Here is a 20,371-nt window from a genome sequence, read left to right as displayed (position 1 = left end):
ACTTTAGACTGAAACGTCTATAAACTGAGTTAAAATAAACCTTTCCAACTTTTAACTTGTGGGTGTTGGGTATTTTGTCCCAGTAATGCAAGTAAAAAGTAAGACAAGACACAAAGACACTAATAATGTATGTGTAAATAACAATGTCTTTATGTATATTGTTCTCTTTGTATGTATACTGTTCTCTTTGTTCATGGTTGATTCCCTGTTATCACAAAGCATTTAATAATACTGGCACAATATATTAGGATATTTCATGATTTACAGATTATTTTCACAGAGATCATCTCATTTGCTCCCACGAGGCAGATGAAGAAAATATTATTCTCATCTTTCATATGATAAAATAGTTTATATGGAACTCAAGGTCACCTCGTTAATAAGAGGCAGAGCTAAAAGTGGAACAATTCTTTGAACATAAAAAAAGAAAAACAAAAAACAATTCTTTAGATTCCTAGTCTAGGATTTCTTCCAGCTATTAGTACACATAACTATTCTGTTATTAAATATACAATGTAATATACATTTAATTATATTCTGAGCCACTAGGATACTACTTGAATGTGAAAAATAGTTGCATAATCAGACAAAGGATTCAAAGAGAAATAATTTTTAAATCACCGCTTTGAATATTAAGAAAATAATGAGTAACATTACTATGTTATCTCCAATTAGTCCAAATGTCAGAACTTTAACACTAACTAATAAAAGAAAGACTCTCAGTTCTGGTGGGTCTGAAGATAACTACTGATATAATAGACTATGAAAAACTAGTCTATCTACATGAAAAATTAGCTCTACAAAAATTATTTATACAGTCCAATCTTTGCATTCTCAGATTTTAATTTTCTTTGTTTCTTCAGTTAAATGTAATTATCCTTTCAGTATTATCAGTTAAGCTAAGATTAACTTCATATGCTCCAAACAAAATCCTTAAGTACATTTTTGAACAAAATAAAATTTAAAAACTTGAAAACTGTTTTCCTAAGACAGATTTCTTATAATATTACTATGTTACCTACCTCTAGAGCATTTTGAACACGTTCTTTACTAGAAGCATTTCTCTTTAAGTTATCTGTTAAACTAATTTGTTCAGGCCAATGGTTGCAGTCACCTCCATATAGCAGAAAGTCATTTGGTAAAAATGTCTCTACCCAAAGACGACATACATTATCTTTGCAACAAGTCAATAGTACATTACATACAGAAGCCCTAAGAAATAAAGAGATTTTAGAAGAATACAAATTTTACACACTATCACAGACATTCTAGAATGTTTATAAATATTTAAATGCACACAACTAACGTAACAATGAAGGAAACGTCATTATATCGAAATAGCATCATAGTAAATGCTTGCCAACTTATTTTTCCACCCAGAAACAAAAGCTCTTGTTTCAATAACCTAAGATTCTTCTTGTATCTAAAGAAAAAAAAAAAAAAAAAAAAAAGGCTAGGATCAAGCCATAATTCCTTAGTTGACAAGAAAGAAACTACATCTAATAAAATTTCCTTATTGAGTAGATGGCTACTGTTTGAATTATTTTTTTTATGTTAAAGAGAAAAAAATAATAACAATAATGACAAAAACAAAACACAAAAACAATAAAAAGATACAGGATTTCAATCTCACATTCTTATATCTGGTCATCTGTTTGAATTATTTCATAGTGCTTCATTTCTATATTCAGTAAAGATACCTACACCCTGCTAAACCAAAAGCTACAATGATCATTTAGGACACTTATTTTCTCCCTGCCTACCTCTGCCCAAATCACTGAAGTGCAAGCAAATTTATGATAAAACCAGCACAAATTAGTTCCTTCCTTTAGCCACCTTTGATTCTCAGTTCATGTATTTCTTGTATACTTCTCAAAATGAAAGTAAAAATCAATTATGTGTATTAATAAACCAATAAGCATGAATAGCTCAAAGGCTGAAACCCTTAATAACAAAAATTACCTTCTATTACATAACTTAGAAAGCTTAGAGAAAAGTCACAGCATCTTGTAGTTGGCACTTGTTAAAAATATCTGATTAAAAATGAATATAATCAGCAAAAAGCTTTATGAGGTAACTCAATGAGTTAAAGCCAAAAGGAATTCTTTGTTGGAGATGTAGCTTACTGGGAGACCACTTGCCTAGCAAATGTAAGGCCTGGGTTTGACCCGCCCCCACCAAAAAAAAAGCCAAGACACAAAATCAAATATTGTATATTTGTTATTTTGTAAAACATAGCTCTCCAGTAATAATAAAACAGCTGTGCATGGAGACACAGGGCTGTAATTCTAGGATTCTTAAAGGCTGAGGCTGGAGGACTGGAAGTTTGAACTCAACCTGGGCAACTTAACAAGACTTGTCTCAAAACAAATAAAAGAGGTCCTGGGTCTAATGTTAGAAACAAGAAGCAGCAGAATAGGGCACAGCATGACTGTCTGGCTGCTCTGCCTGCACTCATTCTCTCATCTCTACCCCTGCCCTCTCTCCCATCTTTCTGTCTGTTCCCACTGCCTTTCTCCTATTTCCACCCTTTCTCTGGACATCATCATTCTGCGCTCTCAGACTCTCCAGCTCAGCTTCCATTTCTACTTCCTTCCTCTTGTCCCTCATCTCTCCCTCCACAGCACACCCTCTTCTTTCCTTCTAAAACCCTTTCTCCATTCCTCCCCATTCTCAGACCCATCCCTCCCTATTCTTTTCTCTTGTGCTATATGAGGCTCCCTTCCTCTTACATGTATGCATTTATACATAGGCTATGGCAGTGAAATTAAAAGCAAACATATAGGAACAGAAGAAAATACATCAATGGCAATACAAAAGTTCAAAGTTCACGCTGTCAAAGGGTAACTGGAAGGATGGAAAGGTTTATAAGAGAACACTAACAGGGAGTGACTAAAAGGCTGAAGAGACAGCAAACTGAAAGAGGCATAAACTTTAGAAAAGCACAAAGCAGGTGAGCAAGGTCACAACTAAGAAGCATGGAGAGCGCTATGACTCTGAAGTGTAGGTGGACACAAGTGACTCTCCTTAAGCTATCTTACATTTAATGTAAACGCCTGGTAACTTACAAAGGACTTAGATGTACTACTCTGATCAGTCTGAGGCAATACTCTGTCAGTATCTCCCTTCCTCTTATCTTCCCTTCAATAGCATGTCATAATGATGTATAGCTCTCTCCTTCAAAAGAAACCACAACAGGTATAACATAGAAAGTAACTACTGTTTATGATGGATAAGGGTCTCAAATCTTGTCCCATCTTGATTAACAGGCTAAGAAAAGCTTAGTAAGTAGCTGGTTTTTAAATGATATAAATCCAAAAATAAACTTCTGGGGAGCTCAAGATTTCATAAGTGGGCCAGGGGTATAGCTTTTATTGGTAGCATGCTCACTATACCTCACTACCTATATTAGTAGTGCTTGGCATAAGTGAGGCCCTGGATTCAATCTCCAGCACCACAAAAAGAAAAGAAAAATGCTAGTTCTACACATCACAGTTCTACATGCTGCAGAATTTACAGACATAAAATGAGCATGGCAAGGAGGAGGACAAGAGGGAAGATGAGGTGGAGGTGAAAGATGAGGAGAAAGAGGAAAAGGAGGAGAGAAGGAAGAAGAGGGGAGGAAGAAGGAAGCAGCAAGGGAGGGGGAAGAGAAAAACATTAGATGCACTTTTACTTTCAATGCCTACTATAAAATGCTATTAGTCGGCACCCCTAAAGGCCTAGTTCAAGGCATCTGCCTCTGCCTTCACTCTGACATTTTTTGCCATCATTGAGTGAGCTAAGTCATTGTGCCTCTCAAAAAATGTAATGCTTCATAGTCTCTGTTTTAGTATTTGCGTAGTCAGAGCATCGGTCATTGCAAACACTTGGCTGTATTGGAAGAAAGTAGCCTCTGAAATGATGCAATCCTCAGGTTTAAAAGGCTTACAATTTGTAATGACAGCTGGAGTCATTCACATATTTTAAAACAACAGTAAACAAATGCCATGGGCTCATTACATTCTAAACACATTTTTAGACATGTAGGCAGTGTCTCAGGGCTAACTACAGCAAGAGTAGGTAAGATTCGTTAAGATTGCTAATAATTATAGATTGTCTAGGCCGTCCTCTTTAGCTTGATGACTAAGAGCAGAACCATTACTCTTCCTACAGTGTCCCTCCTACACCTATACTTTTTTAAGACCAGAGGACTGGCATAGGATCTGTAGCTTATATGTCTAAGTATAATCCCTTGGTCAGGAAGAACAAAAGTAAAATCAACAAATTATTTATGTACACTACCCCAGACCACATTAGGATGTTTTAAGTAATAACATTCATGGAATAGTGAAACAATAAGGGAAAAACTTATACAGTAGAGCCAAACTGACAACTGCCATGTGGCACAAAAAGTGATTTCTAACTATACTTAAGTGATCGGTCTCCACAATTAACAAAAGTATAGGCAAAAATTCAGTGGGATATCAAGTCTTTCAAGACTATAGGAAAGAAAGCAAGTACTATCAAGTCTATATGTGTGTGTCTGTATGGATTAAACTAATATCTAATTCACAGTAGGGATAGTCTGAGGTGTCATTACACTTTACTTTCCTCAAAGATGCTCAACACAGTCATATAAATGCTTGAGGACTCTCCTACCATCTTGATAAAGCTCTTTTAAAAAGGAAACCAGTGAGACAATACTAGAAGGTATAAAATGAGGAAGTAAACTGTGAAAAAGTCCACACAAATAGCAATCTGTAGAATAAGAGACAAAAGATTAGACACAAGAGAGTAGAAAAATCACATACAACTTTGTGACTTAAAGACATCCGACATGGAGGCAAATTATCTGAGCTCAAACTCCCTTCCTGTCTCTCATACTGAGCATCAATCACACTCCATCTTCAGAGAGATGTCAAGCCAGGGACTCACTAATAGTACCATAATCTTTATAGGATCAGAAGTCCTATAGCATAGCTATGGTCTTAAAAGTTAGAAAAGCAGTCAAGTCATATTAATGATATCCTCTTAACACATGAGAAAAAACAACCAATCCACTGACCTAGGCATGTATTTGCTTGTTTTACGCCAGGAAAATCCATTTACAGCTCGAGGGTGGGCCAAATATACAAAAGAAAAGTCAATTTCTCCTTGGGACTGTTTGTCTGAACTTGCATCAGGAGAGGCAACGGCTGTCCGCCAGTTTTCTACATTATACCATACTTTTAAAAGACAGTCATCCTGAAGAAAAAAAATAGAAAAATACAGAACCAAATTAAACTGAAAGCTAATTTAAACAGTCAAACTAAGATTTTACTCTCAACTGGCATGATCTTGGGAAACAGCAGGAAGAGTTAGCCACAGAAAATGAGAAAATCTCTGATTCTCACATTTTTCAGTCAGCATTCCTTAGCTGTACTTTTGAGACTTGAAGCATGTGAATGTTTATATTGTATGTAAAGAAAATGTTACTAATTACCATATACTATAGGGAATGGAGTAATTCAGCTAAGACTGAAAGATGAAATTAAGGGCTCTCCTCCATAAAACCAAATATCAAACAAGAAAGCAATACCACCAGCAAAAATACACAGTATCACTTACTGAACAGAAAGACACATGTATTTCATGGATTACCATATAACTTTTCAAAGAAAATGTTAACAATGATAACTAGTAAGTAACTAATATCACAGGAAGTACTCTATACATAACCAAATTTGTACTTCATTTGGGAAATAAGGGAAGAGCAAGGGAGACTAGAATGTAGTGAGTGCTGTTTTTAATATAAAACTAAATTTCTACTGTAAAATCAAATAAAGTTTCATTTCTCTCCTTAAAAAAAAAAAGATACCTCAATGGCTTTAGAATATCTCACATTCAGTTTGAGGAAGTGTCTAAGCCATGAAAACAATAATCTCAAACTACTGCATACAAGGCACTGTGCTAGTCACCTTATATACATTCTCTAAATTAATCCTATGATTAATAACTTAAGTAGATGTTGTTGTTCTCATTCTACACACAAAAAAAGAAAAGCTCAAAAAGATTAAGTTTCTTAAGATGAAAAAGCTGGTAAACTGTAGATTTATGTAGACTTATGTAAGTCTAAAGTATTTCAATCATACCATACTGTCTTCTAAGATCATTATACCCTATTTTTTGCAACTTAATATTTTAATAGAAAATAAGATTTTCAAGATAAATAAAAAAATGCCAGCTAATGTCCATAAAGTCAAAAGGTCAAAATAAAGTGTGATTACACAATTTGACAATAGCATGTCCACAATTTACCTTTCCAGCAGTGGCAAAAAATTCTCCATCTGGTGAAAATTTCATCAAATGAACTTGGGAAGCAGTTCTGTAAATTAGAGAGGTAAGATATAATTTGCAAAAAAAAAAAACCACAAAAAACAAAAAACAAAGAAAAAAATAAAATATTCTCAAAATCATACTCTATCAAATGTTTCAGATAGAAAAATTTTTAACAATATACATTCCCACAATTCACTAATTACAGTGCTTCCATGTTAAGCTACCTCCTTGGTCTTTTTTTTCCCCTTTTTTTCTTTCCTTTGCTCTTTTCTCTGTCTCCATCTCTGTCTTCCCTTCTCTTCCTTGCCTTTTCCTCCCCTTCCCTTCTAATATTCTGTTATACTTGTTTACTGGCTTATTATTGGTCTCTCCCTGTCTACTCAATATAATATTGCAAGCATTTTCATAGTAACCTGGCATATGATAAGCACTCAATAAATATCTGCTAAATGAACAACCAGGAATTGTTATCTAAAGGATATGAAAAAATTAAGCCTACTGATTCATACTTCCACACTGTGCTGAAGAAATGAAATACCAATTCCATTCACTTATGGATAGTCATAAAATACCCGCTTTTCCACACAGTCACTGTGAACAAGTACTAATCATTATCTTCTTTCTGGACATTTCACATTTCCATTTCAAGAGAGGTCAGTCAACCCTTGAAATAATTCTCAGTTATATATACAGCACCTTTTTAAATTTTGTGCCCAAGCACCGCAGAACAGTAATGTGTAAAATGTTCTCTTCCCTGCCCACTATTACTGTTATATTCCCTGCACTTTTCTAATTAATTTTTAAGAATAACTTTTAAAAAGACATTAACCCCTAAACTGCATATTTCCTTCAGGTTTTTGTCCTTTTTTGTGTGTGTGTCTTACAGAAGTATTATATTGATACAGTCTAGACTTCTTTTTTTTTGAGACAGTACTCCACCATGTTTCCCAAACTGGTCTTGAACTCCTGAGCTAAAAGATCTACCGACTCAGCCTCCCAAATGACTGAGACTGCAGATGTGTGCAACCACAGCCGGTTAGTCAAAACTATTAATTTTTCCCTTCCTTTCAGTTTCGAGTTTTGGTGTCATATTTAGAAAGTCTTTCTCAAAATCTAAAGCAGGAGGTTTGTCCAACAGTAGAACATAAATGACAAATATAAGTCAAATATCTCACTTAAATTTCCTACTAGTGAGCTATGTGTGGTGGCACATGCCTGTAATTTTAACTGCTTAGGATGCTGAGACAGGAAGATCCTAACTTTGAAGTCAGCCTGGGCAACTTAGAAAGACTCTGTTACAAAAATAAAATTTTTAGAAGGCTAGGGAATACACCTTTGTGGTACCACTTGCCTAGCATGTGAAAGCCCCTGGTTTGACTTTCACTACAGGAGAAAAAAAAAACCTAACAGCCACATTAAAAACAGGAAAACAGAAACAGGTGAAATTAATTATATGTTACTTAACCTAATATGCAAAAATACTATCATTTCAACATGTAATTAATTAAAAAAAGGGATAGTTTACATTATTTCATGACAAGTTTTTGAAATCTAGTATTTACTTATTACACATGCATATATAATAAGACATTTTATGTTCTTTTTGGTGTGTGCTGAGTTTTTGAAATCCACTATTTATTTTCCAGCACATCCAACTGGGACCAACCACATCTCAAGGGCTAAATAGCAAAATGTGGTCAGTGCCTATAATACTGGCCACTGTAGCTCTCTTACCTACATTTTCTCCAGTATTTCAATGTACAGAAATTCAGTATTTTCCTCCATCTGACACTTTGATACCAGGCACAAAGGAGACTGTATCTCACTTTCTTTTCCCTAGAGCTAGCTAATTATGCTTTCTACAATGAGTATCTATGCACAACTGAGTCTAAACCTAGATCCTCATATGTCTGTTTCTATATTAGCAACAAACTGTTTGATCAACTACAGCTTTATTATACTACTTTCATTTTTCTTATTTTTCATAATTTCCTTGGTTTTCCCATTTTATTCTTTCAAATGAAATTCAGAATTATGCTCCTAATAAAGAATTCCAATAAAATTCTGACAAAAATTATGGTCAATATACAAAATAATATGGGAAAAACAAACTTCCCCATAATACAAAGTCTTTCATTCAAAAGCATAAAAAAGGTATCTTTTTTGTATAATTTAGCAATTTCTATTTAATGGTCTTCAATCTTATGTATTTCTTTTAAAGAGAGTAGTTAGGCTGGCTGTGGTGGCGCACCCCTGTAATCCCAGCAGTTGGGAGGCTGAGGCAGGAGGATCGTTGTAAGTTCGAGACCACCCTGGGCTACAACGTGAGCTCAAAGCTGGCCTGAACTGCATAGAGAGACCCTGTCTCAAAAAAAAGAAAAAAAAAATTAAAGAGAGTAGTTAAAAAAGAAGACTAGCAGCATCCCAACATCACAGACATAAACCAAACAAAGCAAGAACATTAAAAGTGATACAGGGTTTCAAAACAAAATGATAGGAATTAACAGTGATTGTTATATTACATATTGTTATTTTCAACTACACTGCTCAGATTACCCGATGTAAGAATGGGAGATTGTTTAAACCATTAAAGAGAATAAAAAAAATTATTAAATAAAACATTAGAGATAATACAGAGTTTCACTAGACAAGATGGTAGGAATTCACCAATGGTTGTTCCATTACATATTGTTGTCTTCAAATCAGTTGCTCAGATCACCAGATAAAAGCATTCAAAATTGGTCAAAATACAAAAAATTTTAAGCATTAACTGATCCTTTCAATATACCACCAGACATCAGCAGTACAGTTATCCCAGCTATTCTTCTATATACATACAGGTATATATATATATTTTGCTTTCCTTCTTTTTTCATCTTTCCCTCATCCCAGTTATTCCTTCCTTTGAGCAATTTCTTTCCCTTTCATATAATTTATTGTATGTTTTGAGTTTTACTTACTCTTTCAGGTTCCTACACCAGGGAGAAAATATGATGTTCACATATGTGGGTCCGATTTATTTCACTTATGAGTATGGTCTTCAGTTGCATCTATTTACCTACCTTATGTATTTCTTGTATAAGACATTTGGAACATGGAAAACGGTTAATCTTTGGTGTAAAAAAAGGCATTTCACACACAAAAAGAAATCAATATTAGTGTGGCTTTACACAAGCCAAAATGTATTTATAATACACTAAAACTATCAAGAACAGGTTTATCAGTTTAATCTCCTAGTTATTTGCTTACTTGCAATGCCAAATGCATTTCCAATCCCCAAAGCTAAGATCTGTTTTATCTGGATTTTCATCTTCATTTGGCTTCTTTAAGTTACTATTAGACCAGAGTTGCAAACAGCTAGAACCAGTTAAAAGACGACTACCTGAAAAATAAAATATTTATTATTTGTTATTTAGGTATTTAACAGTGAGTTAAAATACAGGTTTAAGAATTTCACATAATACTATAAAAGTAATACTATTTATAAAAAGACTAACAGAAAGATATTTGGGGGAGGGAAAGAAGGGTGTACATTAATTTTGTTGCAATAGCTTGGAAAAGAAGGGAATAGATCTTATGATCTCTCAATTCAACAAACACTTAATGAGTATCTTCTTTGTGCCACATACCGCACTAAGCCCTGAGGATATACCGACAAGTAAAACACTGCCCTTTTTCATGAGTTCACATTTCAGTAGAGAGAAAGACATGAGAACATTACAACTCCCTGTAAAAGTGTTAAAAACATGATAAAAATGTATGCAAAGTCTTAGGGAAGAGAAATTAAGTGTGCTTGTAGTAGAAGTATCAAGGAAAGTCATGACATGCAACCTGTCCTTAGGGAATGCAGGAAGAGAAGGAAAGGAGAGGAGACAGGCTTCAGAAAGAGGACCTAACACAAAGGCAAGAGGGCATGCAACCTCCTTTGCTCAAAATTGCCTTTTAATCCAGGGTGGCTAAGGACTAAGGTAACATGGAAATGAGGTTGCAAAAATTGCCAGGATGAGATTAAGAAGCATTTCTGCAGGTTCATAAGAGTCTGGGCTTTGTTATAGGGAGTTACAAGTCAAAAGTTGGGCTGGGGATATAGCTCAGTGACATAAGCGCCTGCCTGGCAAGCACAAGGTCGTGAGTTCAATCCCCAGTACCACAAAAAAAAAATAAATAAATAAATAAACAAAAATAAAAATAGAAGTCAAAAGTTTGAAGGAAGAGGAAGAGGTTTATAATTGTATCTGTATTTCAGAACAAGGGGTATAAACAGAAAGTGCCATCAACAGATGGACTTGAAGAAGTCTGTGACCCTCCCTCCACTGAGCTAATATGCTCAAACTGTATTATAATATGTACACTTCTCTAGAGAGGTAATCTAAAACTTTCATCATATTTTCACCTTTTAAAGACTTTATTATACAAAGCTGATTAAAAATCTTTTTCAGAAAATAACTCTACAGACAAGATGAAAGAAAACATAAGAGCCAGGGAAACTTGATTAACTATAATACTTCATATAGTAAATCATGAGAATCTGAACATACATATATTTTGGTATTGGGAATCGAACTCAGGACCTTGCACTTGCCAGGTAGACACTAGAGCCGCTGAGCTATATCCCTGGCCCTAAATCAATATTAAAGAAATAAAGATTTAAAAGATATTTCAAAACTCAGAACTGTATAAATATAACTGTCTGTATAAATACATAAAATTATGACTTTAAACATGGTGGGGACAGGACTGTAAAGGAGCAGAGTGTTTTATTGAAGTTATGCTGACATCAAATTAGAGTGTTAAAACCAAAAGTAACCAAAAAGAAATAGCTATTGAATACAAAAAAAAGGAAATGAGAATTTTAATTATTTCATTACAAAAAAATTAAACACAAAAGAATGACAATATGGATAAACCTTGTGGATACTATAACTGAAATAAGTCAGTTGTAAGTACTCTATGTACTTATATGAGATACTGAAGGCAGTCAAAATCAGAGTGATAAAAGAGTAGATCAGTGGTTTCCAGGGGCTGGACAGATATGGGAATGGCGAGTTTACTCACAGTGTTTCACTTTCATAAGGGGAAAAGAATTATGGAGACAGTGATAATGGTTGCACAACATTATGAAAGCATTAAACACACTTGTAAAATGTACACCTAATGTGCTTAAGATGATAAATTTTGTATTATATATACTCTCTCACAATTTTTAACAAGTGAAATAACAAAAGGAATTGTAAAGCCTTGACCACTAAACAATGAGAAAACAAGGTTCAATGTCAGGTTTTGACTTTATGATTTGAGATTCAATAGAAGGTTATGTGATCGTGCATACAAAGAAGACAAAGAATAAGCAATTTCAACCAAAAAATAGCTGGCAAAAATAAATCTTCAGGGCTGGGGATTTAGCTCAGTGGCACAGCGCCTGTCTGGCAAGTGTGAGGTTGTGAGTTCGATTCCCAGTACCGGAAAACAAACAAACAAACTCTTCACCTTGGCAACTAAGAATGTGTATCTGTCTGGAATGGTTATTTTCTTATTTCAAAAAAACAGTAGGTCTGTGGGAATAGCATACATTTTAGATTAGAAATTCTGTGTCTAAATTATAAATATGCAATTAGCAATATGAATTGGATCTAGTAATTGGTGAACCTCAATAAAATTTGGGGTCTGTATGCAGTTGCTGTAAGGTTTAGCTATGTCTCTACCACAGGTCAGGCACTTAGCCACTCAATATGTAGTAGAATAAGCAAGTGAAAAGTTTCATAGAAAAAAAAAAATCACAGCAAGTCCTATTGAGACAGTTCATTTAAATATGTTTACCACTGAACTTACTAATAGTCAAAGTTTGCATATGTGTGTGTTTTGTGGTACTGGGAATTGAATTCAGGACCTTTGCCTTGAGCCCTTTTTGTGTTTTTTAAGATAGGGTCTCACTAAGTCACCAAGATGCTGAGAGTGGTCCCTCCCATGATGCTGGAATTATAAACACACATCACCACACTCAGCTAAAATAACCTGAAGATGAAATTAAGGATCATGTGAAAGATTACAAATTTAATGTAGAGCCATGTATAATATCACACACCTATAGTTCCAGTTATTAGAGAGGTTGTAGCAAGAAGACTGATCAAGCCCAGGAATTCAAAGCCAGCCTGGGCAACATAGTGAGGTTCTACTTCATTAAAAAAAAAAAAAAAAAATTAATACAACATAATCCCATGGAATGGAACAAAACAACATATGATAAGGTGTGGTATGGTAGATTGACTTAGAACATGAAAGAGAGATGTATGTATATTAAACTAAGAAAAAAAATTACAAGTCTAAAATAAAAACTTTGTGACTTAGGCAAGATGCAAAAGTGCATTTGGAGCACTATAAAGCACTCTAATTAGATTACTAACACAATCTGAAAAAAATGACATACATCCTAAGACCTGGCATGTTATATGCAGTAAGTATTTAATCAGAACTAAAACAGTTTCATGCTTGCTGTGCTTATAAATATTGTCAAAGTAATGTCATTCAGTTGTCACATGTCATTTCTATTGCTTACATGCATTTCACATCCATGTATTCCTTTTATCATTCACTAATTTGTATGATACTGAGTTCCTATTATAGTAAACACACTAAAACAAGTTATTTCTCATTCAAACAACTAAGAATGCAACACTATGCCTCTGATTCATCTGTCTTTGGCCCTGCTACCACACTGCTAGCAGACCAATCTTACAAAACAATATTCTTAGCACAACACTGCCTTCTTTTAAAACCTTTAATGGTTTGTAGTGCTAGGGTGTATGTCAGTGGTAGAGTATGTGTATGTGCCTAGCATGCACAAAACCCTGTATTCAATCCCCAGCACTTCAAAATTAAACTGACAAACAACAACTCAGTAATACTGCAGCTTTTAGACAAAAAAAAATTAGGGCCAGGATGTAGCTAGATGGTAGAAGATGTTCCTAATATACTTGAGGCTATGGGTTCAATTCTAGGACATGCAAATACACGCACACACACACACACACACACACACACACACACACAGTACTATCCAACTCTTCAGAATGATTTTTAAAGTATTCCATAATATGCTGTAGTTTTTCACCTCACCAGCATTCACATGGACTTAATCTGGCTTCAGAGAAGTACTAATATTAGACTATAACTTATGGTGTTTCTCTGTCTTTGCTCACTGTGGTAGAATGGTAAAAATGACTCCCCAAATTATGTTTGCCTCTGTCCATACCCCCACAATATGATTTTGAACCTTTCATCAAAAATTGGAGTTCATTTCTTCTATCTCTTGAACATGGGCTGGACTTGTGTGCCAGTTAATCATAATTGTTGATGTAACTGGGTTAAGAGGCTCCTAGCATCATGGTGGTACCACAGTCATCAGTGTATTAATCCACTGATGTTCATAGTTGAATGTGCAGCTAGGAGATGGGCCCAGTTGGAAGAGGATCACTGGGGTTAAGTTTTGGAAGGTATCTTGGCTGATAGTGCTCTTTCCCTGGGCACTGCTTCCAGCCACCATGAGATAAGAAGCATTCCTCTGCCCATCCCTTCCACTATGTTTCTGTTTTGGATCCAACTGACCATGGAATGAAACCTTTTAAAATATGAGCCAAATAAACTTCTCCTTTTAGTTGTGGATATCAGGTATTTTTCTCAACAGCAATGCTGACCAATAAAATGTGTAACTTGCTCTGACTACGTAATAAAATGTAACAGTAACATTCTAGGACTTCTAAACACATGATTTAGGAACTACTGCAGCTATGCTTTCAGTTTTGCAATCCAGCAACCACAACAAAATAAAATTTAGGCTATCCTACAGAGGACACACAAGAGAGACAGGTCACATGGAGAACAAAGGTGTTGCAATTGATAGCAAGGGCCAAGCCTACATGTGTGAACAAAGCATTTCTTAAAACCCCTAGCCATAGACAAGTCACTTCAGGTAATACCACAAGCAACAAAAGATAAACCATTCTCACTGAACCGTATAGTAACTCCTGACCCACGGAATCACAAACACTAAAATGATTGAAGTTTTTTGTTTTTCTTCTGGTACCAGGAATTGATTCATGACCTTGAGCTTGCCATGCAGGCGCTGTGCCGCTGAGCTAAATCCCCAACCCCTGAAGTTTTAAGTAACTAAATTTGGGGAATTTTAAAATGCAGAAATAGACAATTGAATACATACCCACAATCTCTCCTTAAAACTCACTTCTTTTTCCTACTACACATATACCACCCTCATTTTTAAAATCTATCTACTAGTCAGGTAAAAAGGCACTTCTTCAATGAAACCCTGATTCCCTGTAATTAATGCATCTTTCCAAAGAAAACAGGCATTCCTATTTTAGTAGTTATAATAGTCTATCATTTATTAGTTAATATTTTTCATTTCATTATAAACTCTAAAAAGGCACAATCTATATTAGCTTGTATTACCCACAATCTCACCCACAAATACATAAATAAAAACAACAAAAGGGATATTTCATCTCGGTTAATCTCCCTTATTTTCTTACCTGCAGGATCCCAAGTTATATTATGTGCTATTGAGTTCAGAAAAAACTGACCCGTTTTCTGCCACTGACTATCCAATTCCTAAAATTAGAAAAAACGTCATTTAGGCAGTTATGATTAGCATCTATTCTCTGTTAAATATGTATGTTCATATTTATTATTCATACAATAATACAGTTGATCATTTTTAAGGAAAACAAAATGTTCAATTCCGTTTTTAAAAAAAACAGGGACTACATGAAGGAGGAGACCACTGAGAGAACATCCATTGCTGGATGTCTAAAAATGTATTAACTCCAAAATAAATACTATTTTTATTACAGTTAAAGTCTAAAGTTTAACTTTAAAAGTTGTCAATGGCTCTGTTATTTGATATGTCCTTCTCTTAATGTTTTATCTCCATCTGAGATCATGATGGTATGAGGAGAAATTCAGAATAATTCAGAGTAACACTTCCTAAATATTATATAATGTAAAGTCCCCTGTTTATTAAAGCAGTATTTTTCAAGCATTTCTGTCCCCTTTTTTTGACATTCTGAGACAGAGTCTTGCTAGAAATGTAGACTGGCCTTGAACTCATGTTCCTTCTGCCTCAGCTTCCCAACTGGTGGAATTCCAGGTGTGTAGTACCAACACAGCAAGCTTTTTTTTCCCTAATACAATAAGAAATACATTTTGTACCAAGACTCAGGACACATAAACATATACACATAAATGAAACCTAGGGTTGGCCTAGGACACATGTGCTGTGCCCTGACATTTTTCTCTTCTATCTCATTTTCTTTTTAAATTCAAGTTTTGATCTTTAAACTGATTTAACTGCCCACTAACAGACTGAAATCCATAAATCATCTCTTAATGTAGTGGTTCTTAAACTACAACAAAGTGATACAACAAAGATGAAGCTAAGTTGTTTATTAAAAGTTCAGACTTCCAACACCTATGCCCAAAAATTCAGGTTCAAAGATCTAGTTTGTGGTAGAGGAACATGTACCTTAAACCAACACTCTAGATGATTGATATCCCAGGTGGCCTAGAGAGTATGCTTTTATGAAATGCTGACTCTCTGGGAGCAGATTTCAATCACAGTGAACATGAAAACCCTCTCTAGAACTAGACATATTATACAGCTGCCTCCCTCATACCTAGATATTTAGAAATTCCCAGGGAAGGAGCTGGACATATGTAACTACCCATAATTGTGAAGTGTACTTCTCACAGTAATGTTCTCATGAGACTATTTACCATCTCAAAAGAGTATTAGAATGCGTAGAGAAAAGAAAATAATATCATTTAATGAGGACCTAAATACCTATAAAACTATATTCTAGAATTAAAGATTCTACATCTTCCAAATCTATGCTTTTTCCAGTTGATCCAGTTTCAAGTATATTTGCTACCCTGTTGGCAATACTAATAAACTAGCTTCCTCTTGTAGAGTATTTTACATTATTATATTCATCAATAATAATTAGTAAAAGAGAAAAGGGACCAAAATTGAACATTTCTATTTTATACTTACTAGTATGGGCATTTAAATATAAATGTATTGTATGTACACTAATAAGGGCATTTTAACATAAAACAGTGAATTTTTAAGAATACCTTTTTTTATTCAACAAATAATATCCAATATTGAAGTATTTTATTCTGAATGGTTTGACCACTTTTTTTTTTTTTTTTTTGTCTTTTTGAGACAGGGTCTTGCTACGTAGTTCAGGCTGACTTTGAGCTCACTTTGTCAGCCCATGCTGGCCTCGAACTTGCAATGATCCTACCTCAGCCTCCCGAATGCTGGGATTACAGGTGTGCGCCACCACGCCCAGCAGTGGCTTGATCACTTTTAAAATTTGTTTTTAGTACTGCCACTTACTAATAAATATTGCTGTAAGCTTTTAATAATATATTCACTAGATAATGTACAAATACAAATAGAAATGAGAGATAACTATGACTACTCCTTTCATGAAATTTAAAGATGGACATCAACTAGCCCAGAGAAAATATTTTTCTTTAACACAAGGTAAGGAAGGACACCTAAGAATCAAGAGAGCTGGTTTTATGTTCAGTTCGGTGACTCAACAGACAAAATGAGTGATCGAGTCACTTACTTTCTTTGGGCTTCTGCTGTCTTACTCATTTAAAAAAGACAGGGAAGAAAGAAAAACTAAGAAGGAAAGGAAGAAATAAAATAACAGCTGTCTAAACTAGATTAGAGGTAATCTGTAAGATACTAATGAATTAAGTGGAAAACATGAAAATGATCCAAACAAATGCAGGTATTTCTACTATTAAAACATTTAACTCTCCACAATACATTTCTACAGTCTTTGATATCATGTTATCCTTACAATAATGCTACCAAGAATAAATAGGTCTTAGTCAATTTAAAGTTGGGCAAATAAAGCCACCAGGCTGACTTGTTTTGGATAAAATAACTACAATGAAGCAGAAACAGAAACCAGTGCTAAGATCTCTAACACACTGCTCTCTCAACTACACTGTGCTGATCCCTTTCATATGGCTTAAATCATAGTTTAACCTTGAATAGAAACAGGGAAAACACTATGATCCATCTATATTTAAGAGCATTAAAGCACACATGAAAGCTACTATGTAATCGTATTTAGAAACAACTGTTCAACCAGCCTTCACAACTATTTGTGAATACATCTACCTAATAAAGAAAATCGTTCATTGACCTGATAACAATCATGTTACATGATATAATGAAAGAAATTAAGTCCTAGACCTATATTAAGAAACATGTAACTTAAAAATATACATATGAAAAGGCAGAAAAACTATAAAAATAGACCTAAAAACCAACAATAATGGGCCACATATGGCTGTACAAGTTCGCTGCTAGCAATAAAGTCACTAACAATTTTAAGTTTTAACTCTTCAAATATGTAACATAAAATTTAAAATGTCAGAAGAAAAAAAAAGGTAAAGCATTTTAAGACAATTTACTGGCACAATTTAGTGTAATTCTAGTCCATGAAGTATTTAAATATTTTTAATATGAAAGTGGGATTTTACATATATCTTCATTTACATATATATATAATTTTTACTAGTCTATTTGATGGTCACTGTGGTTTTATATCCTTTGAATTCTAAAGACATTTAATTCCTCAAAGAAAAATTACAAATTTACTGACCAAATTTTTCTTTTGTTTCGGTAGATTAACTGGCTCAAAAACAGAGATAATGTTTCCATAGGATGCTGCAATCTTTTAAAAAGAAGAAAGAAAAAGAAAATTATTATGGGTGTACTAACTTACTTATATATCACAATTTAAAATACAACCACACACATAACTTCTTCTTCAATACTTGAGAATGTAAGACTTTTCTTTTGTGGTACTCGGATTAAATCCAGAGTCTCACATATGCTAGGCAAGTATCACCAAGCTGTATCCCCAGCCCACTGCATTTTATCTTGAGACCAGATCTTACTAAATTGCTCAGGTTTGCCTCAAATCTGTGATCCTCTTGCCCTAGCCCCCAGAGTAGCTGGATTATAGGCATATACCACTGTGCCTACCAAGAATGTCAAGTTCACATCTGGGTTACAACCACATTACTGCTACCTTCTATGTAACTAGCAAATTAATCTCTCTGTACCTTGATATCCCTACCAGAGTTTACAGTATGTATAACACAGTCTTCCAAACTAACAGTCCTATTTTGAGGACTAACATAACATTTGTAAAACATTTAGCATATACTAAATCATATATAACATGCACATAAATGTTGTTTTTCTCACAGAAGAAAAAACATATCAATGTAATCTTTGCCAAATATGGAATGTAACATGATTTAAAAATTAGTTTTTAGATTATCTATCATCAAAGATCACAATTTAATCAGTATTTACCTTTTTAAAAATAAAACTTAGATCTAGTCCTTTGGAGTACATTTTCAGCTTATCTTTTAGATGTATAATTTTTTAATTTTTTTGCAGGGTAATAGGGATTAAACTCAGGACCTTATTTACTACACATACTTACCACTAAGTTACACCCCTAATCATTTAAGTTTACTGTTAAATCAACGGAACATAACATTTTCTGGCTCTATTTTATAAGGTAGCTACTACCATAGCTGAAGTGAGTCCCATATAATGAATTTATCAAAATATCAGAAATTAGATAACATGAAAGACTCAGAATCAGAGATGGAAAAGAATATTTGACCTAATAAAGGAAGAGAATGAAATGAATAATTACATAAGGAAAAAAACTTTCAATAGGTTTTTGAGTTCTTGGTTCCTAGAATGTGGAAATCACCTGCCCTGTGTTATCTGGTAGGAAGTAGTTAGTCTGGGCCTTTAAATATGAGTTGTATTTCAAAAGGTAGTGAGTGTTTAATTTCAGAAACAGGGCACATTATGAACACAGGTGAAAAGATTCAAAAAGGTAACTAGCATTTAGGGGTGACAAGCACCAGCCTAGCAAGAAGAAAGTGTTCCCTGTAACAGAATAATGCACGTAAGACTAACACAGCAGGTTCAAGCCAGGATACAGAAGAATCCATGCCAACGTGAACAATTTGACTTTTCCAAAGTAATGGGAAGCAAAGAATGTTTTGAAGCTGAGAAATGACACAATAAATGCAGATAAACTTTCTCAGATAAATTAATTTCATGGTTGTACAAAGAAAAAATGTTTTCAAGATTCTCTATCCCCTCCCCCACTTCTCCATAATTGGGACTGAACCCAGAGCCTTCACCCTGAGTTATATTCCCAGCCTTTTATATTTTTTAATTTAGAGATAGGATCTCACTAAGTTGCTAAACTGGACAGGCTGGGCTTGAACTAACGACACTCCTGCCTCAGCCTCCCAGAGTGCTGGGATTACACACACGTGCCACCACAAACCGGCCTTCAGTGCAAACAGAAGTCTCTAGCCACCAGGACCTGAAACCTTTCTTCCTGATATTCTAAGGAACCCTTTGCTAACAGTGATATCTGCAAATAAAGAAATCTGTCCTTTATGAGAATGATCATAAAACAAAATGAAAAAAAAAAAATGACTTCTATATTCTAATGTAGTTACCTTGTCCTTGAAACAAAGCAAGTCTTTTTGTCCTTCAAGCAAACTATTTCAACAGGAAATCCATATTTTAGAGATTATTCTATAAAAATCATACTCAAAACAAATCTGCATATTACCACAGGATTACAAACCTTGCCTTGCTGCATTGAACAGTCTACACATCCCACTTGAATGTTTCCATGTTTAGCTCCTGGGATTATTTGTAATCTTTCAAAATCACTTCCCAGTATTACAATGTCACATCCAGATGCATAGGCCTAAATAAAATAAAATTAAATTAAAATGTAAGTGTTGAGAAAAATATTTATCAAATATAGCACTGGCATTAAACATGATGTCTTAAACAAACTTACTTTATATATTTTCTTTAAAAAAACTATTTAGAATTTTTTCCCTTTTTTTCCCCATTTATAGTACAACAGAAAATTCTATCAGTCCTATCTGGAAAATACACACAACTATA

At 34.3% G+C, this 20,371-nt stretch overlaps 1 protein-coding gene across 3 annotated transcripts in view; it reads right to left on the bottom strand.

Annotated features, from left to right (window-relative positions):
- Positions 1–20,160, bottom strand: part of Dmxl1 (Dmx-like 1) — a 145,282-nt gene extending 125,122 nt beyond the window's left edge. For 2 of the 3 annotated variants that reach the window (XM_013506996.1, XM_005376544.1), the window contains exons 1-7: positions 20,040–20,160; positions 18,006–18,077; positions 14,844–14,922; positions 9,550–9,682; positions 6,280–6,346; positions 5,048–5,226; positions 1,023–1,212 (exon numbers count right to left, since the gene is read on the bottom strand). In XM_013506996.1, the coding sequence (XP_013362450.1) occupies positions 1,023–1,212; positions 5,048–5,226; positions 6,280–6,346; positions 9,550–9,682; positions 14,844–14,922; positions 18,006–18,077; positions 20,040–20,054 (735 nt within the window). In that variant the 5' untranslated portion in view covers positions 20,055–20,160. The remainder of the gene's footprint in view (positions 1–1,022; positions 1,213–5,047; positions 5,227–6,279; positions 6,347–9,549; positions 9,683–14,843; positions 14,923–18,005; positions 18,078–20,039) is intronic. The other variant, XM_013507007.1, reaches the window with a different exon arrangement.
- Between the last annotated feature and the right edge of the window lie 211 nt (positions 20,161–20,371).

The sequence above is a fragment of the Chinchilla lanigera genome, unplaced genomic scaffold (genome assembly GCF_000276665.1).
Source record: "Chinchilla lanigera isolate Chin_1 unplaced genomic scaffold, ChiLan1.0 scaffold00007, whole genome shotgun sequence".
Lineage (NCBI taxonomy): Eukaryota > Metazoa > Chordata > Mammalia > Rodentia > Chinchillidae > Chinchilla > Chinchilla lanigera.
Note: the sequence above shows the minus strand (reverse complement) of the source record. Positions and strands in the feature narration are given on the sequence as shown.